The sequence below is a fragment of the Alexandromys fortis genome, unplaced genomic scaffold, assembly GCF_014885135.2.
Source record: "Alexandromys fortis isolate MF-2015 unplaced genomic scaffold, M_Fortis_MF-2015_v1.1 scaffold_203, whole genome shotgun sequence".
NCBI lineage: Eukaryota > Metazoa > Chordata > Mammalia > Rodentia > Cricetidae > Alexandromys > Alexandromys fortis.
In genome coordinates, this window is record NW_026068080.1 from 110,304 (window position 1) to 132,189 (window position 21,886).

The 21,886-nt window shown below is 46.8% G+C and overlaps 1 protein-coding gene across 3 annotated transcripts in view; it reads right to left on the reverse strand.

The window, feature by feature from the left end:
* The window catches only part of Loxl2 (lysyl oxidase like 2), an 81,806-nt gene that overhangs the window by 36,089 nt on the left and 23,831 nt on the right, over positions 1-21,886 (reverse strand). For all 3 annotated transcript variants that reach the window (XM_050121866.1, XM_050121865.1, XM_050121864.1), the window contains exons 2-3: positions 21,408-21,817; positions 11,084-11,259 (exon numbers count right to left, since the gene is read on the reverse strand). In XM_050121866.1, the coding sequence (XP_049977823.1) occupies positions 11,084-11,259; positions 21,408-21,771 (540 nt within the window). In that variant the 5' untranslated portion in view covers positions 21,772-21,817. The remainder of the gene's footprint in view (positions 1-11,083; positions 11,260-21,407; positions 21,818-21,886) is intronic.

The following is a 21,886-nucleotide window of genomic DNA, read 5'->3' on the forward strand; positions in this document are numbered from 1 at the left end:
TGAATGCTGGTCCTCTTGCCAAAAACAATTATGTCCCAGTACTCCAAATGAGCTGTCCTTCCAGGGTCCTGCCCTTGTCCCACACAGAACGAATCTCCTACCTCTTAGGGAGGCCCCATGAATGACCAACAGGCACTCTCAGGAGAGGAAACCCAGATACAATGAGCTCAGGGACCTGCCATGCTGTAGCTGCTGGGTTTGTGGAAGGAGAGTAAACGCTAGGAAGGGGACGCCCAGGCTCATGCCACGAGGCTATTTAACAGACACAGCATCTGTTGGTGACTTGTATATCGTGTAATGTGGCAGTCTGGGATCTCTGCCTATGAGGAATCACCCATTTTGAAAGGCTGGTTAGAAACTGCATCAGGGTACGATGCGAGTAGAGACACAGCGAGGTGGCACACAACTTGCAGCCAACACCTTTCTGTAGTAACCAGAGACCCTGCAACGAGCAAATGGTCTCTCTGTAGGCATCAGAACCAGGCATATCTTAGCCGGGTGCCTTGTCTCTTCCTTCTGTTCCAGAAGCCATAATTTAAGCTCTTACTGGAAGTCATGCTGCAGGTGGAGTGGAAGAAATGTCATTTACATCGACATCTTCCTGGGATGCACCGTTGGTTGGTAAACCCGATCACTTGGTCTGTCCTCCACTGCTAACAAGCGTCTGCATCTTGCTCAGAAGGCCCACAGCGTGCCTTATTTGACCATTCTTTTGAAAGTGGGCTGTCGTGTTCAGACTCATCTTCCCAACCTTGATCGACATCTCATACCACACAACCCAGATGCCCACAATCCTTCTTTATACGGACAGAGTGAGCCATCAAGTGAGTCCCGCCCACCCAACTCTGCAGACCACGGTTTCTTCGCCCTTTCTTCTACTCTCTCTTCTTCACTCCTACGGCCCCTTTAGCCCCGGCCACAGCTCTTCTTGTCTATTGATTTCCCATCTACACTTCTGTAGCCCAAACAGGTATGCAGGGCAATTGTGGCTATTTAAAGAGGCCGTTCAAATTCTACCACCTCAGTCCCCTAGATGTCTTCTCAGATCTGATCCAGTCCATGCCCCGTCTCTGGTCCAGTGCATGGCCACATTCATTCACAATGACCACAGTATAGTTGTCATATCTTCCCGTGTCTCCCCAGGTCACTGGCTTCAGCCAGTCCCTGCAATTCTCCCCAGCCAATGCTCGGGGTCAAAGAGTCATCAATTGCTTGATTGATTCATAGATACACTTATTGCTTTGTATGTGTTTATAGAGTATTACTATGTACCAGGCCCTGTCTAAGACCCTGAGATGCACAGGTCAACCAGTCATACAAGCTGTTTGCTGTCATAAGAGTCTAGTAGAGACAGAGGTGTTATTACATTCATGAAGCACCATCTCAACCCTACGCATCTCTTCAGTCTTTAAGAAAATCTATTTACATGAGTATATATGTGTGTGCATGTGTGTGTGTGTGTGTGTGTGTGTTTGTATATGTCAGCTGCTGGGTGTGTGAAAGCCAGAGGTCGATGCCTGATATTTTCATACTCTATACCGATGTAGAGATCGCATTCGGCCTCTTTTCTGGCCGCTCTTTCTGGTTGCTGGATTCAGTTTCTGTTCTCCATTCAAGCAGAGGATTCCGATTTGTGAGTATACCCCTAAATAAATAACCATCTATTTCTCAATTCTGAGCTAGTGTGGGATTTCTTTTAAGTATCTTTCCACACTGATTCAGCTATAACAACTATACAACAAGATCCAAGGACCCTTCTGTCTCCACCCCCCAGCATGGGATTATAAAAATGGGCTAGGTGCTGGGGAATCAAGCCTGGTTCTTCACGTTTGTGAGGCAAGTACTTGCTGGCTGAGCCATCTCTCCAGCATGCCCCAAATATCTCACATCCACTTTCTGATGCCCTCATGTAGTCCTTGGTTTGTATTGATGTCTCTCTTTCCACATGATTTTTTTTTATTACCCAACTGGATCACAGCTGTGCCTCAACCCTTTGACAGGTCTGGTGGCACAGGCCTGTGATTCTAATACCCAGGAGACTGAGGCAAGGTGATTGTATGTTCAAGGCCTGTTTGGGTTTTAGAGAGAGGTCAAAAGCAGCCTGAGCAATTGACTCTGTCTCAAAATAAAGATTTTAACCCAGAAGGGCAGGAGGCAGGGTCTGCAGCAGTAGCCAGGCACGCTGTTTAGAGTTACAGCAATTGTTTTGATGCATGAGGTTCTTAGTAGTAGCAAACACAGAAAAACATTTTTTGGAATTAGTCAATGGTAGGTTTTGAAAAAAATGCAACAAGGGTGCAACTTAGCAAAATGTGTTGGGCACTAAAGCCAAGAAAATAATTTGACTCTTTTTAGTCTTCATATAATGCAAAATAAGCAGGCAGGCAGTTCTTGCCTCTTGTCAGTCACAACACAAGCATTTCTTGTGGAACCTGTGGACAGACATAGATCTCAGGTTGTCCTCCATCCTCCACATGCACGTACACACACATGTACATGCACGCACACACACGTACCTTCATTCTCTTCTCCTCCCAGGATCTGAAACACAGTTACCGAGTTGAATTACCCAACAAAGCCTGACCCTCGGCACCGGCTTATAGAGACTGGGGAGGTGGGTGCTGTCTGTGAGTGCTTCTAGACATTGCTACAGTAGAAGAATCTGCCTAGATTATAATTATCCAGTGCTCATGATCGAATCAGAAACTCAGAGGTTAAGAAGTTGCCAGTAACATTATCTAGCTTTATCACTGACTTCTGACTGGGACCGTGGAACAAAGGGAAAGAAGAAAGGTGCTTCCGTGGTATGTAAGTACGTATGATCTCTCTATCTCTATCTATCTATCTATCTATCTATCTATCTATCTATCTATCTATCTATCTATCTATCTGTAGGCGGAATCTCTCTTGCTCTATGGACCAGGCTGGTCTTGAACTCGCCACCCTCCTATGTCAGCTCACTAGGGATTACAGGTGTGCACCATCTTGCCTGGTTTCACTTCTGTGATTTTCTTTCTCCTTTTGCAGAGCTGAGGATTGAACCTAGGGCCTCAGACCTGCTGAGCAAATGCTTTACCACTAACCTACACCTTTTGTCTTCTTTTTACTTCTTGTTATGAATCAGGGTATCACTAAGTTGCCTAGGCCAGCTTTTGATTCACCTTGTAGATCCACGAAGACTTTGAACTTGCAATCCTCCTACCTCAGCCTGCCAAGGAGCTGGGCTCCAAGGCCTGCACCAGTAGGCCCTGCTCCTGTCTGTGGTTTCCACTGTTCAGTTCGGCTCCAGGCTGCCCTGGGAGGGAAGGTGGTGCAGTGGGGATGGTGCCGAGAGCTGAACTCACACGGACGCCGCTCGAGGAACAAGCCGGCTGTCTGTCTGGACCTCCTATAAATCAGGAACTCTGCGCCGCTGCTGGAAAAAGCTTTCATTTTCCAGCCTGGAAGGATGTGAGCAGGTAACAGAGGCTTCTTTAGAGTCTAGGCCAACCCTGCTGTGGGCAGGAAGCCGGCGAGACACCTGCTCCAGCCACCAAACCCTTGTGGCCCAGGAGCTTCTCTGGCCTTGCCTGGGTTCCGAGGCCACAGGCTCAGCAAGTCCTAGGCTGGGCCAGACTATACACTACATGTCTTTGATTGTACATAGCAATCATCACCATGGCAACAAAACAACAAGTTTTGAAATCATCTTTCTCCACTGCTAGATGTTGAGCTCAAGAAGGGCATGACTCTATCCATCATTCCCTTCCATCCTTGTGCCCAGCCTAGGGCTCAGTGGCCACGCACACGGAGAATGAATGAATAGATTCTTCTTACAACAGCCTTGTGAGGACGTGGGAGAGATTCAGTGTTCATTTTCCAGCATGGCGTTTGTACCTGAACTCTAGGGCAGGTGGTAGAGCCGGCTGAGACTCCACAGGCCTGCCATGCTCATATCACCAGACTGTCCTCCAGGCCCAGACAGCAGCGCTGCATACCCAGAGTGGCTGTCCTCACTCAACTTAGCCCATTCCCGGATGTTAACTTCCCACTTACCTCCCCCATTAATCTCCTCTCCAGACCACCGTTCTGTGGACCAGCCCAATCCACCATGTTCAAAGCTGGAACACATACTGCTCATTTGTTACATCTGAAGCAAAGTATAATGCTTGCACTCTCTAACAACAGCAATGCTGTATGCGTTTGTTTCGTCTCACACCTCTTTCTAAGGTATCCGTGCTTTGCAAAGGGCTGCATGGACAGCCAGCCAGAACAAGCTTTCCAGATTTGCTGGGATCTGTGCTATTTCAAATATTTGCTTCTGTTTTTGCCACATAAATACTCTCTGCTTTTCAGACATGATGACCTATTTTTGGGTGAGAAAGCAAGGTACCTTAGAGCTTATTCTCTTGGGTACCTTATGGTGGCCAATAGTCCCAGCTACATAGAGAGGCTCTCAGGGGACAGAGCACAGACTATGAGCACAGAGTAAGGCCCTATACATCTTCCTATGCACGCTGCCAGAGTGGGAAAGAAAAATAACTCCGGAACACCCAGCTCCAGAGCTCAGCCATCAGAGGGTGCCCTACTCAGTCTTTTCCACTCCTCTCCTGAGAGTTAGGTACAAAGTGTCATTGTCACCTTTTTCTTTTCCAGCAGGGGAGTGGTTCAGCTCTCGTGCAATTAGCTGGAGAGCCTGGTTTATATGGAATCTCCCAAAGTATAGCAAGATGGAAACAGACCCCTTTCTTAAACCACCCAGCACATTCTGCTCCTCTGCACGGTGCTGGGATCTGAGACAATGAAACCGCCCAGCTGGGAAGTGCCCACCATGCTGGAAGCCTCTCTAGAGGCCTTTCCCCAGGCTTCCAGATGCAGGCAGATAAGGCTGCTGCTGGGAGGGAGACATGGAAACATCTGGCGGGGACAGTGACTAATAAAAACCTGGATTCTTTGCCCAGGCGCTGTGGTTAAAGGAAAAGAGGGTTTTTTCAGGACCTGCCATTTTTCCAGAAGAAAGTGAGCCTGTAGAGTCGGGGGACATAAATGGCCTTCTCCTGGCTTTGCAGCATCCCCCTGTTGACCCCTCACGATGTCCTGCGCTACCATTGTTTTAGTGGTGATACCGAGGCTCTCCACCCTGGGGATTTTTAGTCCATCCTGCTGACTTAGTTGCCACCACACCTAGTTTTATGTAGTGCTTGGGATTGAACCCTAGGCTTTGAGCATACTAGGCAAGCACACTACCAACTGAGCTACACCTCCAACCCCTTATTTGCTTTTTGTAAAATAGCCCTTAAGAAATGTGTAAGGCAGACTCACACACTTCTTGACCCACAGGCCCCAGCAGATGCCTTGGAGGTACAAGCATGTGACCTAGGGATTTGCACCAGTCGCAGGGTTGCACTGAAAGATGTCTGGATTTGTAATCCTTCCTTATCTAATGCTTTTTCCACCCACCACAGACCGGAAACAAAGTGTCCAGGTTCAAGAGGCTCTGAGGTCCAGGGAGGTTTGCTGGGAGCCCTGTTTTCTGGATTTAAAAGTATCTGAGTTGCATATGTCAGCTTTTGTTCCTGTAAAATGTTTTACTTAAAAATTATTTCAATGACTGACCCAAGGTGATTTGTCTCTACACTGAGCCACATTGATATCAGGGGATCCAAGAAGAATCAGCCACTCGGGACACAATCCCAAGTCTGTCTCCACAAGACTAGAACCCATGCCTTCAGCTACAGGGTCTGACACTGAGGGCCATCAGCAAGATGAGATGGTACAGCCTACATCAGAAAGAATAGATACCTGTTCAGTGGGTTTCTATAGTAGAAAGGTTGTATAGTCATTCATTGCCCCAGAGGGTGTCTAGAGTGCACAGAGGTGTCCAAGGATGTTGTAGGGCAAGTGAAATTCTACCAATTGCACCTGGTGTAGTGACTTAGGCCTCTGGAATTCTCCATGAACTAGGTCAGTTCGACAATGATAACCGCATCCAACAACCTATCATAAGTTATTCACAGTCTACAAAGCCTCTCACCCAGCTCATTCAATTCTTCTCCCCTGCAGAGTCCTTAGAATGACCTTGTCAAAAACAGAGGCCACTGCTACCATGGTTACTGACTGTTGCCTAGTGTTCTGGTTGCAGTCATCAAATCTGTGGACTCCTCCTTCTTGTGAGGAAGGGGCTATTTTCCCTCCTCTGGAAAGGGGATTCAGTGTCAAAGAGTCCCAAAGATGCCTCAAGCAGACAAAGAAGTCTGGGGAAGACGAATAAGTAAGATCTCATTAGCCACTTTCCTAACTTAAGAACTACATTTTTCTAACCCTAACCCTAAACCTAATCCCTAATAATCCCTAACCCCTAACCCCTAAACCTAATCCTAACCCCTAACCACTAACCCCTAACCCTAACCCTAACACTAACTCTGAGTTCTTAGGGTAGGGTTAGCAAATCCTCCTTCTAAGAACTAGACATGCTTCTGGCATTCATTGCTGAGAAGATTTCGTCCAGACTGGTACAGTTTTTCTCCACTCTTTTCTTGGGGATTTCTGGAGCACTCTAGCGTAGATGCAAGCCTTTGCGGGGGTCATCGGGAATACTGTGATCTGCCCTGACCTCCAGACAACCAGTGAGGATGCAGAGTCAATACCTAGCTTCCAGGTCAAAGTTGTGAAAGGCCAGGAGAGGGCCTGAGCGCACAGCACACATCCTCTTTGGCGTCACGTCTCTGTACATGTGTGACATACATACACCTCAGTGACACCTATTTGGCTGCTAGATGCCTCTAACACGAGATGAAGGCTTTTCCATAGCTTCTGAGTGAAAGGAGCTTAGAGTTCGGCAATCAGCGAATCCCGCTTCCTTCTCCATACAGGAAACTGATTGCGATACTTCTGGCCGGAGGTCATCCAGTTTCTGCTTGAACTCCTCCATCAGCAAGAAGCTCACTACACACAAGGGCAGATGAATCTGTGGTGGGACTCTGTCTCGGCTGAAGCCTGTGTCTCGTTCATCACCTGCCTCTCTTTCTTAGCTCTCTCTAGGAGCTGGAATAAATGATAAACATTTGTCTCCATGGTAGCACTCCAAATATTTGAAAAGCACCAACAGTGCCTCTCCCCCAGTATCTCTTCTTGACAGAAAAAGCTTCATTCTCTCCTAAGATATGGTTTCCAGACTTGCCTCTGTCCTGATCGCCCTTCCTGTGGGTGACCTAGTTAAGAGACGGACCCAGAACCGAACCAGTGACACAGAAAGCCTGTGTTGTGGTTCACAGTCACCATAAAATCAGCCAGATAGCACTACTGATTTACAGTGAGCTTTTAGTCAATCAGCATTTGCAGAAATTAAAAAAAAAGCAGTGCCTTTCACTCACCCCCTCCACCCCATGACTGCGCTCTTGAGCCTGATATCGTTCCCCATAAACTTGGATATTGGATTGTATAGTGAAAATCCCTGACCCCAAAATAAAACACAACCTTACAATTTGAGTAGACAACTGTCATATCTGAGACCAATTACTTCAAGTTAACATAGCTTTCCTAAATCTACATTTCATAATTTTACATTTCAGCAGCTCCTCCTAGTTTGATATTTTTCAATCATTTTCTTGGTCTACATTTTTTTGTTTCCAGGCACGTTGCTCAGGCAGGATGCACAGACAGGAACAGAGAGGCATGGGGCACACCACTAGAGACCGTCCACTGCATTCACACAAAACTAGCTCGGGCATAGTGTCCAATAATACCTAATCTAACTGCGTTTCCACCAAAGCTATGTCTCATCCACTCACCCACAATGATTTAATAGGGGCCATTTCTTTAGTCAAGAGGAATGCTTCCATGACTTCAACTATTGACATGAGGCATTTGGAGAAACTTCCCAGCATCCCACAGGCATCCCATGTAGGTGGTCTGGGCAGTTCCTGGTCAGACCAGAGCTATGTGTAAGCATGAGCTGTAACCATGAAACCCAGCATGCAGGAATCTTCTTGCAACTCAAGGGCTCTCCTAAGGGATCTTGTAAGGCCAACACGACCTACTTTCAGTGGGTATGGAAGGGAGGTCCCAGGAGACAGCTCATCAACTGAAGGTTCCTGTGTGTCTGTGGCTGGACAAGGAAGCCTCACCCTGGCTTATGTCACCGAGCTGGTCTGCCCAACGGGAGGCCTTTTAGGAAAATGTGCAGTTCAAAGCCTGTGCCTGTCATCTAGCCTTTCGTGTCAGATGCCTGCTCTGTAGCCCTCTGGGTGACTTGAATTCACCAGGATCTGTGCACTTGGCTTTGGCATGATGCTCCGGCTGTTCTCGTGACACACACGTGGTTCTGTTCAGCCACTAAGGATTATAGTTTCTTTCCGATGGGAGTCCTCAGATCATGGCGGATACAACTTCCCCCAATAGATGTCAAAGGTGAACACTGTATTGCTCATCTTAGACTCTTGGCATTTCCAGAATAAGAAAGTACTTCCCAACATATTTTTTTTTGTCAGACAGTTTACCCCTGTTCCATTTCATTGGGGCTTCTGCTTTGGATGGAACACGTTTTATAGCTGGGAGCGGATCTCAGCTGGTAAAATGACTAGCGCTGTGAAGCCCTGGGGTTGGCTCTCTAGCGTCATATAAACCCAATATGGTAGTCCGTGTCTGGGATCCTAACACCAGGAGATGGAGGAAGGAGAATCCGAAATGGAAGGTCCTCCCTCATTCTTGGCTACACGTTGAGTTTCGGGTCAATTCTGGATACCCGAGATCTTGCACACACCCCAAACTAAGTAAAACAAATAAATAAGTGAATAAACTATGCCACATCTTAGCTGCCCTCCATATACTAAATATTGTAACTAGTACACTGTAGGAGGTCAGTGAGCATTACTTACGGAAGTACTGATCACACGGTCCCCTTTCCAGGATTATTTATTATTGTTATTATTATGTTGTTATTTTGCTAGCAGGAGATGAATCTTATTCTCTCACAACCCCAAATTGACTGATATTTTTCTCTTTTTTCCTTCAGTTGGCACCATTAATATCTTCTTAGCCACAGATCCCAGGCCTTTCTTCTCTCAACACTCCAAGTGGATAGTCTTGATTCTAGCTGAGTACAAGACCACAGAAGATGCCATAAATAAGCTCAGTGTCTACAGAAGCAGGGCAATGCCATGGAGGACTGAATGGCTGCTCTGTGTGCTTCTCTTCACGGTACAGTTTAATACTTGATCTTGGGGGCATCTCTGCCTAAGGGAACAGCAATCTCTGGTATCCATTGCTAGGAAGAAGGACATTCAGAAGTGGGAAATTTGTTCACATTTGGTGCATCCGTGTGTCAGATGCAACAATGATTAAGACATAGCTTCTGCCTTCCAGGAGCTTCTGGTCTTGTCAGAGAACAGAGACACATACAAGTGGGTGCTGTTTCCTTAGGGATGTAGAGTGGGCATGGAGATTTCTGGGACTCTGGGTTGCACAGGCCATTCTCTTCTACGTCAATCCCATGAGAAAACAAAAGTTCGTGACTGGTATTCAGTCCCTGAACTGCACTGTCTTCATGGCACTCTTGTTATAAATGAATGACCATGTTTGAAGATGACCACTAAAAGTGGCCTCACACTCTAGCCAAGGGGAGGACAGGAACTCATTCACTATCCATGCAGGTTGGGCCAGGACCCAGTGTGTACTGTATGCCATGTGCTTTCGGGGCACAGGAAAGAGGAGCAGGGCAGTGGGAGTCATGGAAAGGTAACATCTAGGGCACAGTCTGGGGCCATCACCTGGAACCTAAATGGGAGTGATTTCACATCTTTTCTTTTTTTTTTCTTTTTAAGATGGTTCAGCAGTTAAGAGCACTTGCTGCTCTTCCAGAAGACTGAGTCAACCCCCAGAACCTACATGGCAGCTCACAACCATTTGTGCTCTCTTCTGGCCTCCTTGAGCACCAGGTACAAATGTGGTACAGAGACATACATGTAAGCAAAACACCCATACACATCATGGTATCTGCTCTCCAGAAATCCTTCAACTTTCTCTCACGTCAAATCTAGCTGGTATTAATCCCCATATATACCTAGTACCCAACAAATAGGCAAGACATATTATATGCAAAAAAAGAAAGAAAATACGTTCTCAAATAGTGCACGCAGAGGCTGAGAATACAGTTGTTTGTGTTTTAACAAAAAAAAAAAACTTGCCTGAAGATCAGAGTGCAGAACTAAACCACTAGAGGCCAGGCAGTGGTGGCACACACCTTTAATCCCAGGACTTGGGAGAGAGAGGCAGATGGAGCTGTCAGTTCAAGGCCACCCTGGGCTACACAAAATTGTTGCAGTGTAAAAGAGAAACAGAGCTCACACAAAGGTCATCCCAGCACTTGGGATCACATGCCTTTAATCCCAGTACAAGGGAGGTGGAGACAGGAGTGGTATGGCTGGGTGGAGAGAGGAATATAAGGCAGGAGGAGACAGGATCATTGTAGTCTAAGTAGCAATTCAGTCTGAGGCAGTCATGCTAGTGGTGTGGGACAATTGTCTATATTCTGTCAATTATGTTTTAAATAAACGCTGATTGGCCAGTAGCCAGGCAGGAAGTATAGAAGGGGCAACCAGATAGGAAATAGAGACCGGTCAATGAGAACAGAGAATTCTGGGAAGGAGGAAGCCCATTCCTCCAGTAGTCCTGTCCCCACCACAGAAGAAGGAAGATGTGATTGCCCCGCTGAAAAAGGTACCGATCCATGTGGCTAACATAGATAAGAATAATGGATTAATATAAGAGTTAATAAGAAGCCTGAGCCAATGGGCCAATCAGCTTATCATTAATATAGACCTCTGTGTGATTTCTTTGGGGGCTAAATGGCTGTGGGACCTGGTGGGAGGACAGAAACCCAGATAACAGACTGGGGATGCAGTCTGAAGACAGGATTGCCCCTTTAGTTTCAACATTGGTAGAGGTAAAAACTCTCTAGTGGTTGGCTGCTCTGTTTCTCTGATCCTTCAGCTTTCACCTCCTATAGCTAATTCTGAGATTTTACTACTGGACCAATTAGAATTCATGCTACAGGTTCCGGATTCCATCTCACAACAGTACAAAAAGAAAAGAACATAGAGCTTACCTCTATTTGGTTGATCAACGAGTTGTCAAATTTGAACCCAGGAATCCTCTTGTCACTACACACCACGCCCACATCTTCTGTGTGCTTGCAGTCTGTCACACCCCAGCCATTGGAGGAGCAGGCTGCCAGGGTTGCTTCTTTGCCAGTGCAGTGGACATTGTCCAGCCAGATGGGCCCTGAAGGAAGCAGAGTTTGTTAATGCACTTCCAGGTGGCGCCTTACACAGAATTCCACCCCCAAATTTGGCAAGTGTGTGTAGCTGTCAATTAATTTTTGTTACATGAGATTGTCACACCTAATCTTAGATCACTGGGATTCCCTTGCTAGGACAGGCAGTTGATGTGATCTGAGGAGGTGGTGGTTTGAGCACAATTAGGACAAAAATCATATTCAATCCTGGAAGTCGTGTGGTATATCAGTTACCTTTCTCAATGTGTGATAAAACGCCCAACAGAGACATAAAGAAGAAGGGTTTACATTGGCTCATGGTTTACAAAGGGATACAGCTGATCATGGTGGGATGACATCAAGAAGTGAGGCCAGGCAGTAGTGGTGCATGTCTTTAATCCCAGCACTCAGGAGGCAGAGGTAGGGGGATCTCTGTGAGTTCAAGGCCAACCTGGTCTACAGAGTGAGCTCCAAGATGGTCAGGACTACACAGAGAAACCCTGTCTTGAAAAACCAAAAAGAAGGAGGAAGAGGAGGAAGAAGGAAGAAGAGGAAGAGGAAGAAGAAGAAGAAGAAGAAGAAGAAGAAGAAGAAGAAGAAGAAGAAGAAGAAGAAGAAGAAGAAGAAGAAGAAGAAGAGATAACATACTGTGTCCCACAGTCAGGAAGCAGAGAGGGGTGAATTCTAGCACTTAGCTGACTTCCTTGTTTTCCTCCTTTTTGTTCAGTTTGGGACTCTAGATGGTACCACCCACACTCAGGGTGGTTCTTCCTTCCTCAATTAAGTCTCTATGGCAACCTCTTGATAGGCACACACAGAAGTGAGTCTCCTAGGAGATTTCAAATCAGGTCAACTTGACATGAAGTTTAGCTTTCTTTATTAATTATTATTATTATTGTGTGTACATGATGGGTGTGTGGGGGTGGGGCAAATGCCACAGTGAGAAAGTGCGGAGGTCAGAGAGCAATTTGGTGGAGCTGGATCTCTCCTTCCAGGTTGACACGAGCCTTAGGAGTCCAGTTCATGTGACCTTTACCCATGAGCTACCTCACCAGTCTGACCATGCAATTTAGGTGCTGAGGGGTACAAAAGAACAGGGGCTTTTGTGGGGAGCAGAGGAAGCCTTGGGTTAATGTGTGAGGAGCTGTCTAAATTACTTTTCGATTGCTGTGACAAAACACCATAACCAAGGCCACTTAGGAAAGAAAGCGTTTAATTAGGGCTCATGGATCCAGAGGGTTGGAGTCCGCGACTACCACGGTAGGAGCATGGTGGCAGGCAGGCGTGAAGCTGGAGCGGTAACTGAGAGATCACATCTAGAGACACAGCCACAGGCAGGGAGAGTGGGGTGGCAAGCACTTTGGAAACCACAAAGCCAGCCCCCAGTGACACAGTTCCTCTGACAAGGCCACACCTCCCCCATCCTTGGCAAATTTCTTCCCAAGAAGTTCCACTAACAAGCATTCAAATATATGAGCCTTTGGGGGCAGGGGAGAGATGGGACAGGGGCCACACCACCATAGAAGCAGAGGAAAGCCTCAGACCCCGCGGGAACTAGCAAAGCCTTCCTCTGGTTTAAGTGTGACTGTTAACAGGATGTGCATGCGCAAAAACTAGCTAGCACCCACAGCTTCCCTCTCCCAGATGATTGTAATCTGAGACTGACGGCTCTCCTTCAGAGACCTCCTAACAAGACTGCCTAACCCTTCCTTCTGGACTGTACATAACACAGGGTCAGGAGTTCTGGACTGCTGCTGTAATTGGTGCTGCTCCACAGAACCAGCACAGCCCACCCAATCTCAACTTTTCCGTCTGTGTGTCTGTGCGTCTTCTGTCCTCTCCTTCATTCCCTTGAAACCCCAACCAGGTTTCCCCGGGGACCAAGCCATGCTGGATGCAATAGGCTTTGGAGACTAACCTGGGTTGGAATTCTGGTTCAGTCTCTATTAGCTTTGAACCCCCTGTCAAAGCCCTGTTCCCATCAGCAAAATGGAGACAGCAAGTGAGACAAATAGAGACAACATGCGAACCGCAGAGGAGCGAGGTGGCTAGAGGCAGCTCATGGCTGCTCTATAGTGAAAACGGGGGCAATGACAAGGATGTGGGGTAAGTTATACCCGTAACACAAGTCAGCCTCGCCTGCCTCTGCAAATGGGACAGTTGGCATCTCATCTGCTGAGTTTGATGGCTTTAGGGCACCTCCACATGTATCACCACCTGGGGGAGACCGAGGTAACACTCTTCCCAGACAGAGAAGCCTGGTTCAGAGAGGTCAGCCTCTGGGCACCAAGTCATAGCCTATGAGTCGGTTCCCCAATTAGCGCCTTCTCAAGTCCTCTTTTTCTCCATACCTGGTCAGGGACAGGCCATCACACACGTGCTGGTTTTAAAGACGTGTACTACCAGTCTGGCTTATGCCTTTGTATCTTGACAGACAGAAGACAGGGAATTGACTGGAAGTGTGGTTACACTATATAATGTTAAGGCCCTCCCCCAGTGACTCTCTTCCTCCCATCAAGGCCCCACCTCCAAAAAATTTCCCAGCCTTCTAAAGCAGTGCCACCAGCTGGGGAACCAAGTGTTCAAATACAGGAGCCTGCTGAGGACATCTCACCACCACCCAGATGGCATGAGATGGCATCTCATGGTTAACCCTCTGGTACTTTGCACTCAGAATTTTCTACTAGTGCAAAGAACAGGAGGCTGGCCACATTCCACAATGACCTTGCTGTAGTGGGGGTCAGTGCTGGGATAGGACCCTGAGCCCTATACATGCTAGACAACTGCTCTACCACCAAGCTATGTCCTCAGCCTCCAAACTTTAAAGCCATCCTATGATTCAGAATTCCAAAACTGAAGCCAGATGTAGTGGCAAACAGCTGTAATTAAAGCTACTGAGGAGACTGAGGCAAGGGAATCACAAGTTTGAGCCAACCAGGTTGCACAGTGAGATCCACCAGGTCAGCCTGCACAATTTATTGAGACCCTATCTCTAAATCTAGAAGAAAAAAATTACAGATGTATTCAGACCTGTGTCTGAAATCATAGCACTCCAAAGATTAAGAACAACTGCCTGGAGTTTGAGACTAGACTGGGCTACACAGTGAGTTCCAGTCTAGCCTGGGCTCAGAATGAGACCTTGTCTCAATAAAGAAATAAACAAATTTAAAAGGCTGGGGCTGTAGCTCAGTGACCAGGTGCTTGTCTAGTATCTACAAGGCCTCAGCACAAGAAAGGAAGGAAGGGACAGAGGGAGAGACAGAGGGAGGGGAGGGAAGGAGGGACAGACATTGAAAACAAGGCCATGGGGGAGAAGTCTGTACACCCACATTTACAGAAGCGTAATTCACAACTGCCAAGAGATGGAAGCAGCGGACATCTGTTGACAAACTGCATACATATAAGGGAAAACTGTAGAAGGGAAAACTATGACACATACTTCAACATACTTCGGGCCTTGAGGACATTCCGCTAAGTGGGAAACGCTGGTCACAAAAGACCAAATACGGAAAGATTACTACCTAGACTTCTGAAATTCTGAGAAACCGAGTAGAATAGGAATTGCCAGGGGCGGTGAGGAGGATGGGAGGTGGTTATTTACTGGGCCCAGAGTTTCTGTTTTGCAAGACGTTTAGGAAATTGGTTGCATGACAATGGGAAAATACTTAACACTACTGAAGTGTATACGCACTTCAAAAGGTTAGGATATAAGTGGTCTTATGTATATTTTACTGCAATAAACAATAAAACCGTAAAAAAGATGCCAGATGGTCTCAAATAGCGTGTGTGTGTGTGTGTGTGTGTGTGTGTGTGTGTGTGTTTGTGGTCTATCTATATAGACAGGCATAGATTGCACACATGTGTGCATATACATGCCTGGAAGCCAAACTTGGTATTAGCATGCCTTCCTCTATAGATCTCTACCTCTTTTTTTGTGACAGGGTCACTTCCCTGAACCTGGACAGTTCAGCTAGGCTGACTTGCCCGACACCTAAATGGATGGGGCTGTCCCTGTTCCCCTGCATAGGGGTTACATAAGCACGGCCTTCATGGTTGGATGGGAGTGGCCCTGCTCCCCCCTCGTGCCGGGGCTATATAGACACAGCCTTCATGTTTGGCTTTTATGTGTATGCTGGGGATTCAAACTCAAATTCTCAGGCTTGCACAGCAAGCACTTTGCCCCCCAAACATTACAAAACCAAACAACCACATCTGTCATTTTCCCACAGGTCCTTTTAGAGGCCTACAAAACAGCAGAGGTGAACAAACCTGTGTTTATGTCCTATCTGCCACGGGCTTGGGGGAAGTGTGACTGAGTCAGCCATTGAAACAAACCTTGTCCCCGTTTCTAAAGTCAAAGTGATATCCAACAGACAGGCTGCCATGAAGATCCAGCAAGCTAATGAACAGGGCTGCAGACATGTTCCATCCCCTTTTCCTTGTTCTAAGTAAACAAGCCAATGTATTATATGGCTCCCATGGGGGTTAAGGGAGCCGATGAAAACACTCCCATTATAGATTAGAAAATCGATGTGTGAAGCTGAGGTTGTTCAAGGCCAAGGAGGACGTGGGGCCCGTCTCCTGACTTGTAAGCCTGGCTACAACGTGTGTACTCTGATGCCTGGCTGGTTGGGGCTCAAAGGACAGAGCTCTGGACTCATTGTGGGAACAATGAGTTGATTGAAAACATCTGGACGGAGGTTTTCCAACCACTTTCTCAATCTGGGCTGGTTTCCAGCCGTCAGGCTCCACTGAAACGCATGCTTGCTAATAGACGGCTGTTTCTACAGCAAGCTCATATTTGTTTTACCATGTACTAGCAACGGAAGGGCCCCTCCATCTTGCCAGCGAGGCTTCTCCCTCAGAACATTTTGAACTGAGCTGCTAAAGGGCAGATTGTGAAAAGAGGCAGTGCCCTCATTCCTCCTGTAGCCAAAGAAGCCCCCCTCACTTGGGCATGGAGGATGACCAGAAACGTTTTGTTTCCTACCTAGTATATGTATGTATGTGAATATATATATATATGTATATATTATATATTGCACAAAGTAATGGGTTTCAGCCAAATGTGGTGGCACATGCCAGTAATTGCAGTACTAGCAAGGCAGAAGCAGGAGAATCACCCATGAGTTTGAGGACAGTCAATAACCAGTCTCAAAGAGTGAGTTCATTAAGACATTCTTGTGCAAGCATATCATGAACTTAGGTAATATTCACCCCACTATCTTCTCCTGCCCTTCAGCTCTGCTGATCCCCTCCTCTTACCAAAGAGCCTTCTGCTTTCAAGTTATTGTTAATGTTGTTTGTTTTGTTTTTCCAGACAGAGTTTCTCTGTGGAGCCCTGGCTGTCCTGGAACTCACTATATAGACCAGGCTAGCCTCAGATTCAAAGACCCACCTGCCTCCACTTCCTGAGTGCTGGAATTAAAGGCATCTGCCATCACTGCCTGGCTCAAGTTCTTTTTTTAAAGTCTAGATTTGCCGGGCGGTGGTGGCGTACGCCTTTAATCCCAGCACTTGGGAGGCAGAGGCAGGCGGATCTCTGTGAGTTCAAGACCAGCCTGGTCCACAAGAGCTAGTTCCAGGGCAGGCTCCAAAACCACAGAGAAACCCTGTCTCAAAAAGTCAAAAAAATAAAGTCTAGATTTTATGTACAAGAGAAAACATAATATTTTTCTAGTTGGCCTCAGCTTGCTTCACTTTATATGATGGTCTCCAGTTCCATCCATTTTCCCAAAAATGATAATGATACAATTTTGTTTTTGTGATGGTTGACAAGTATTTCAATATGTATATATGTATATATATATACACACACACATATATATATGCATTTCCCTTATTCTATCTATCTATCTATCTATCTATCTATCTATCTATCTATCTATCATCAATCATGTACCTATCATCTATCAATCTATCATCTATCTATTGTCTATCTGTCATCTATCTATCTATCATCTATCTATCTATTTATCTATCTATCTATCTATCTATCTATCTATCTATCTATCTATCTAAGACAGGGTCTCACTATGTAACTCTGGCTATGCTACAATTCATCCTGTAGACCAGGTTGGCCTAGAACTTACAGAAATCTACCTGCCTTTGCCTCCCAAGTGCACCACTATGTCCCACTCGCAGTCATCTCTTGATGGATGTCCAGTTTAATTCCACCACATGGCTACTGTGAAAAATTCAGAGTATCTTTGCATGGAGCAGCAAAGCGTGTGACATCAGCACCCTGGGTCCTGCTCTATCCTGTACCATTCATGCTCCCTTCTAGGAGTCTTGCTCTCTGCTAAGCTTGACCCTGACGTTTTCTGCTAGATGGAGGATACACAAATCTACACTTTGCTAAGATAGTATCAGCACCCAAGGTTTGCTATTTGGTTTGGTTTCACGTCAGTGTTTTCTCCCGCATATCTGGTACCTATCAGCTAGATTGTCCTGCTTCCAACACACCCTGCTTCCATGTCTGCCTGTGGGAAAGTGAGGCAGTTCTAGGCACCTAGAGGACATCTGGATGCAGGGGAAGTGGTACTTGGGATGAGGCTCTTATTGGGGACACAAACAAAAGCCATCCGATCAGAAGCAAAATTGTGTTTTTCTCTTTCCACTCACTCACGGAAACCCATCTCCTGACGAAAGAAGAAGCATGTAAACAATCCACAAATGTCTTAGAAGAGGCAGAATATAAATGAAACAGGGTTTGGATGCTGAGTCCTTGGTTTGATCAGGCAGTGGAAATTATCCCAAGCTAGAACATGCAGGGCCCTTGTCCTTGTCAGTGTTGGTACAGTTGAGTGGAGAGTCCCCACCCTGTTTCAGGTTACTGTGAAAGCCCTCTTTGGAACTCTCGGGTCATGGCTTACCTGGGCTTGGGGAGGTTGTGGGTTAGGCTGAAAAATCCAAGGGATCCCTTGCAATTGTGCTATTTTTGTTATGACAACTTGAACCTTGGAGGTGCCTGGAGACTCTAGGAGGGCAGCCTGTTATGGGATCAGCTACATCCTTCCTAGCCCATCCACAGAGTCTGACTCCAGGTCAGACTCCACTGGGTACCACTACCAGCAGCAGCAGCCCCAGCCAGGACACTGGCCAGATTCTGATCATCAAAACCCATACTGTTTCACCAACTGATTTCTGTTTTCTCCCACACTAAAGCAGACCAGCCAGCTCATATTTACCGAGTGCATGCCATGCACCCAGGGCTATATTAATCTCTGCTGAGATTGATGAAACTTAAATACACTTATATTTAGAAGTTCTCTCATAGTGCAAACCAAGTGCCACTTTCTATGCAAATGGATGAACTCTGTGTATATGTATGTGTGTGTGTGTGTATACAAGAGTGTGCATGTGTGTTTGTGTGTATCTCCCACCATCTTTCCAGCAAATTCTTGTTAGTGTTAACTCAGCCGGGATCCCTACCCATGGGTTTGAATAGTTTTGCAGGATCCTTCCTTCCTTCCTTCCTTCCTTCCTTCCTTCCTTCCTTCCTTCCTTCCTTCCTTCCTTCCTTCCTCCTCATGACTCTCCCTTCCTTATTCGGCATGGACTCTATAAACGATCATTTTTTTAACTTCCTTTCAAGTCTTCTCCTCTCTCCTGAGCCCTTGGATTCTTTTTATCCTCTGATAGCAAAGTCCTACCCAGCAGGCCTACCTGTCCTGTTTTCCCTGCAGGCTTCTGTAGGCAAAGATCCACAGATATCTCATTTGATGATAGATTTGCTCCAAATTAGATTAAAAAAAAAAATAAATCTGTCACTGAGGGAAAGCCACCATTGTTGGAGAATATTTGTCATAAAAATTTGAGGGTATAATAATCAGAATGGAAAGTATAAATTTGACATAAGCCCCAGATCACTCAGATAGCAAAATAAACAGAGATGTGGACATATGGATGAACATCGGAAGTTTAGTCAGAGACAGGAAGTGGTTCTAAAGGCTCCAGCTAATCGGTCTTGGCTGCTTTGACTCTCATTGCTGCCAAGTGAACCAGAACAAGCTTGCGGGACATGTAACTCTAAGCATGGGGTCTTAGGCCAGTTCTTCCATCAGGAAACTCCCCACTGGCTGGAGGTGAGGGGTGCAGAGAATAGTACACGTTTCTTCCCATCGTTTCTGGAATAACTGAGAGGAGGGAGGGTTGAAGGGAGTTTAACTTGTCGATCTCACTGTCCCCTCAACCCGCTGCAGATCCTGTCCCACCCAGAACTTTGAGATCAGAATGTCCTGAGTAGAGTCTGAAATGTTCTGTGTTTTTATGCTCACTCAAGAGAGTTTTTGTACAGTTATCATGGTATTGACCCTTTGGGTCCAGAGAGTGTGGACAGCTCACTCTAGTCCAACAGTCTGATTAATGCCAAGCCCTGTGGGCGGCTCAGTAGGGGAAAAGGTACTTGATTTGTCAACCTGGAGTAGAGGTGCAGCTCTTGGAAGAACACTGTGTGTGTGTGTGTGCGCGCGCGTGCGCGCGCACGCACATGCATAAGCATATGTGGATACCAGAGAGGTCAGGTTATCTTCTTCCAGAGATAGAGTTTTTCACTGAACCTGGTGCCCACCAATTGACTAGGTTAGCTGGCCAGCAAGCTCCAGGAACCCACCTGTCTCCACACCCTCAGCACTGAGGCTTTCTACACACGCCACCATGCCCAGTGTTTGTGTAGGTGCTAGATAGCCAAACTCAGGTCTACTTGCTTGCATAGAAAGTTCTTTACCCACAGAGCCGTCTCCTAGCCCCAAGAAGAACATTTATTGGCAAATGACACCTTTTGCCCACACCGGCATTCCTAACTAGGGATGCCGACTACTGGGGCACACCACTTCTTAAAGAGTCCATCTTCCAGATGTCGATCACACGCCATGTGACATTTTGCTTACTGATGTACCACGTGTATACAGGAGGTTCTCAGATACCACCCTATTGCCTGGGGACCTCATAGTTGTTTTTGTAAGAATCCTCTAAGGTGCTGAGATTGCTAGCGACTCTTTTTCAGAGCACAGCCACATTGTAAAAGCTACATACACAGTTAGCTCAGCATGGCCCCGAGCTAGAAGTCTGAGTCGTGAAGACCGACCTTCCCTCAAAACTCCCATAACTTCCCTTTTGTGTGCTTTAGAAATTGTATTTAATTCTGTATATGTGTGTCTATCTATGTGTTGGCGCATGCATGGGACAGCAGGGACCCTCAGAGTCCTTCAGGGGACTCAGAGCCCCCTGGAGCTAGTTGTAAGCTATTGTGAGTCACCTGGTGTGGGTGCTGGGAATCAAACTCGGGCCCCCGAGAAAATCAGCACATTCTGCGGCATCTCTACAGCCTCTAACACATTCTGCGGCATCTCTCCAGCCTCGTTATTTTGTTTTGTGACTGTTGCTTCTGGATAAACGTATTTGACTCTAACAAGGAAGGAAGCAAGAGGCCAACTCAAGGCTAACAATTCAACGTGACTCTGGTCTTAGGACAACCAATGCCATAACAGCATGTTGAAGATAAGTGTGATCATTTGTAGTCCCAATGGCAGGGAGGCAGAACCAGGGGAATCCTAACAGCTTAGCCTACTAGGTGAGTTCCAGGCCATCCAGAGAAGTTGTTTCAAAACAGGAAAAAAGAAAAAAAAAAAAAGAAGGATAACATCACACCTGAGGTTGTCCTCAGGATACCGTAGACACACACCTGTGTAAGGTCACAAGCACACACATGTACGTATACACATGTAGACACAATAAAATAATGATGATGATCTTCATGTGGGTAGAAATCTAGCCTATGGCGTTCTTTTGAGAAAGAACCTACTTGGAAGGAGAAATCTGGATGCAGGCAAGACACTACAACCCTTAGAGTGTGGCTTAGTAAGATGGGTGCAGGCTCATTTCACTACTGACCGAGGCCACCAACCATCTTGTCTCGCTTGAGACATTTCCTGCTCAAAGCAGGAAGAGCCTGGAGAGTTTCTGATGCTTGATCCCTCCCTCATTCCCTGGAGGGCCTCCCATCAGCCTTCCAGCAAGACACGGCCTGCAGGGCAGATAGGAAACTCTTGGAAAGCCAGGCTTAATAACAATTCCATCTTTCTTCGCAGGCTCATCAGGGCGTGTCCTGGCCTTGCTGTGTGACAGACACTCATCGGCACCGGCAGCCTCTTACCTTCCCCTGGGCCGTAGGAGGAGCTGGCGGTCCAGGACTTGGCTTCCACATAACCCACTTCCCGGCAGACAACGTGGGCAGCGTGGATGGAGAAGTCATCATCACACACAGTGCCCCACTGGCCTTCATAATAGACCTCCACACGGCCTTCATTATGCTTCCTCTTCTGGCCCGCCAGGCGGACCTGGATCTTGACTACATCGGAAGGTACCTGGTGCTGATGGTACTCGGGAGCGGGCTGCTGGAAGTACTCGGGGTACTGGAGTTGGTAGGGCCAGCTCTCATACTGTGCTAGGCTCAGGGAGGGCAGGAAGACGAACATAGCCAAACAACCATAGAAGCGGGAGCTGAAAGGTATCTCCATCCTTGTCCTGTGCTGAGAAGAGGTCAAGGGTGGCAGCAGGAACTTTCTGGAACAAATAAAAATGAGTGGGAGAGCCATTAGTCTAGGATAAAGGTTGTAGGTTTCTGTAAAGAGT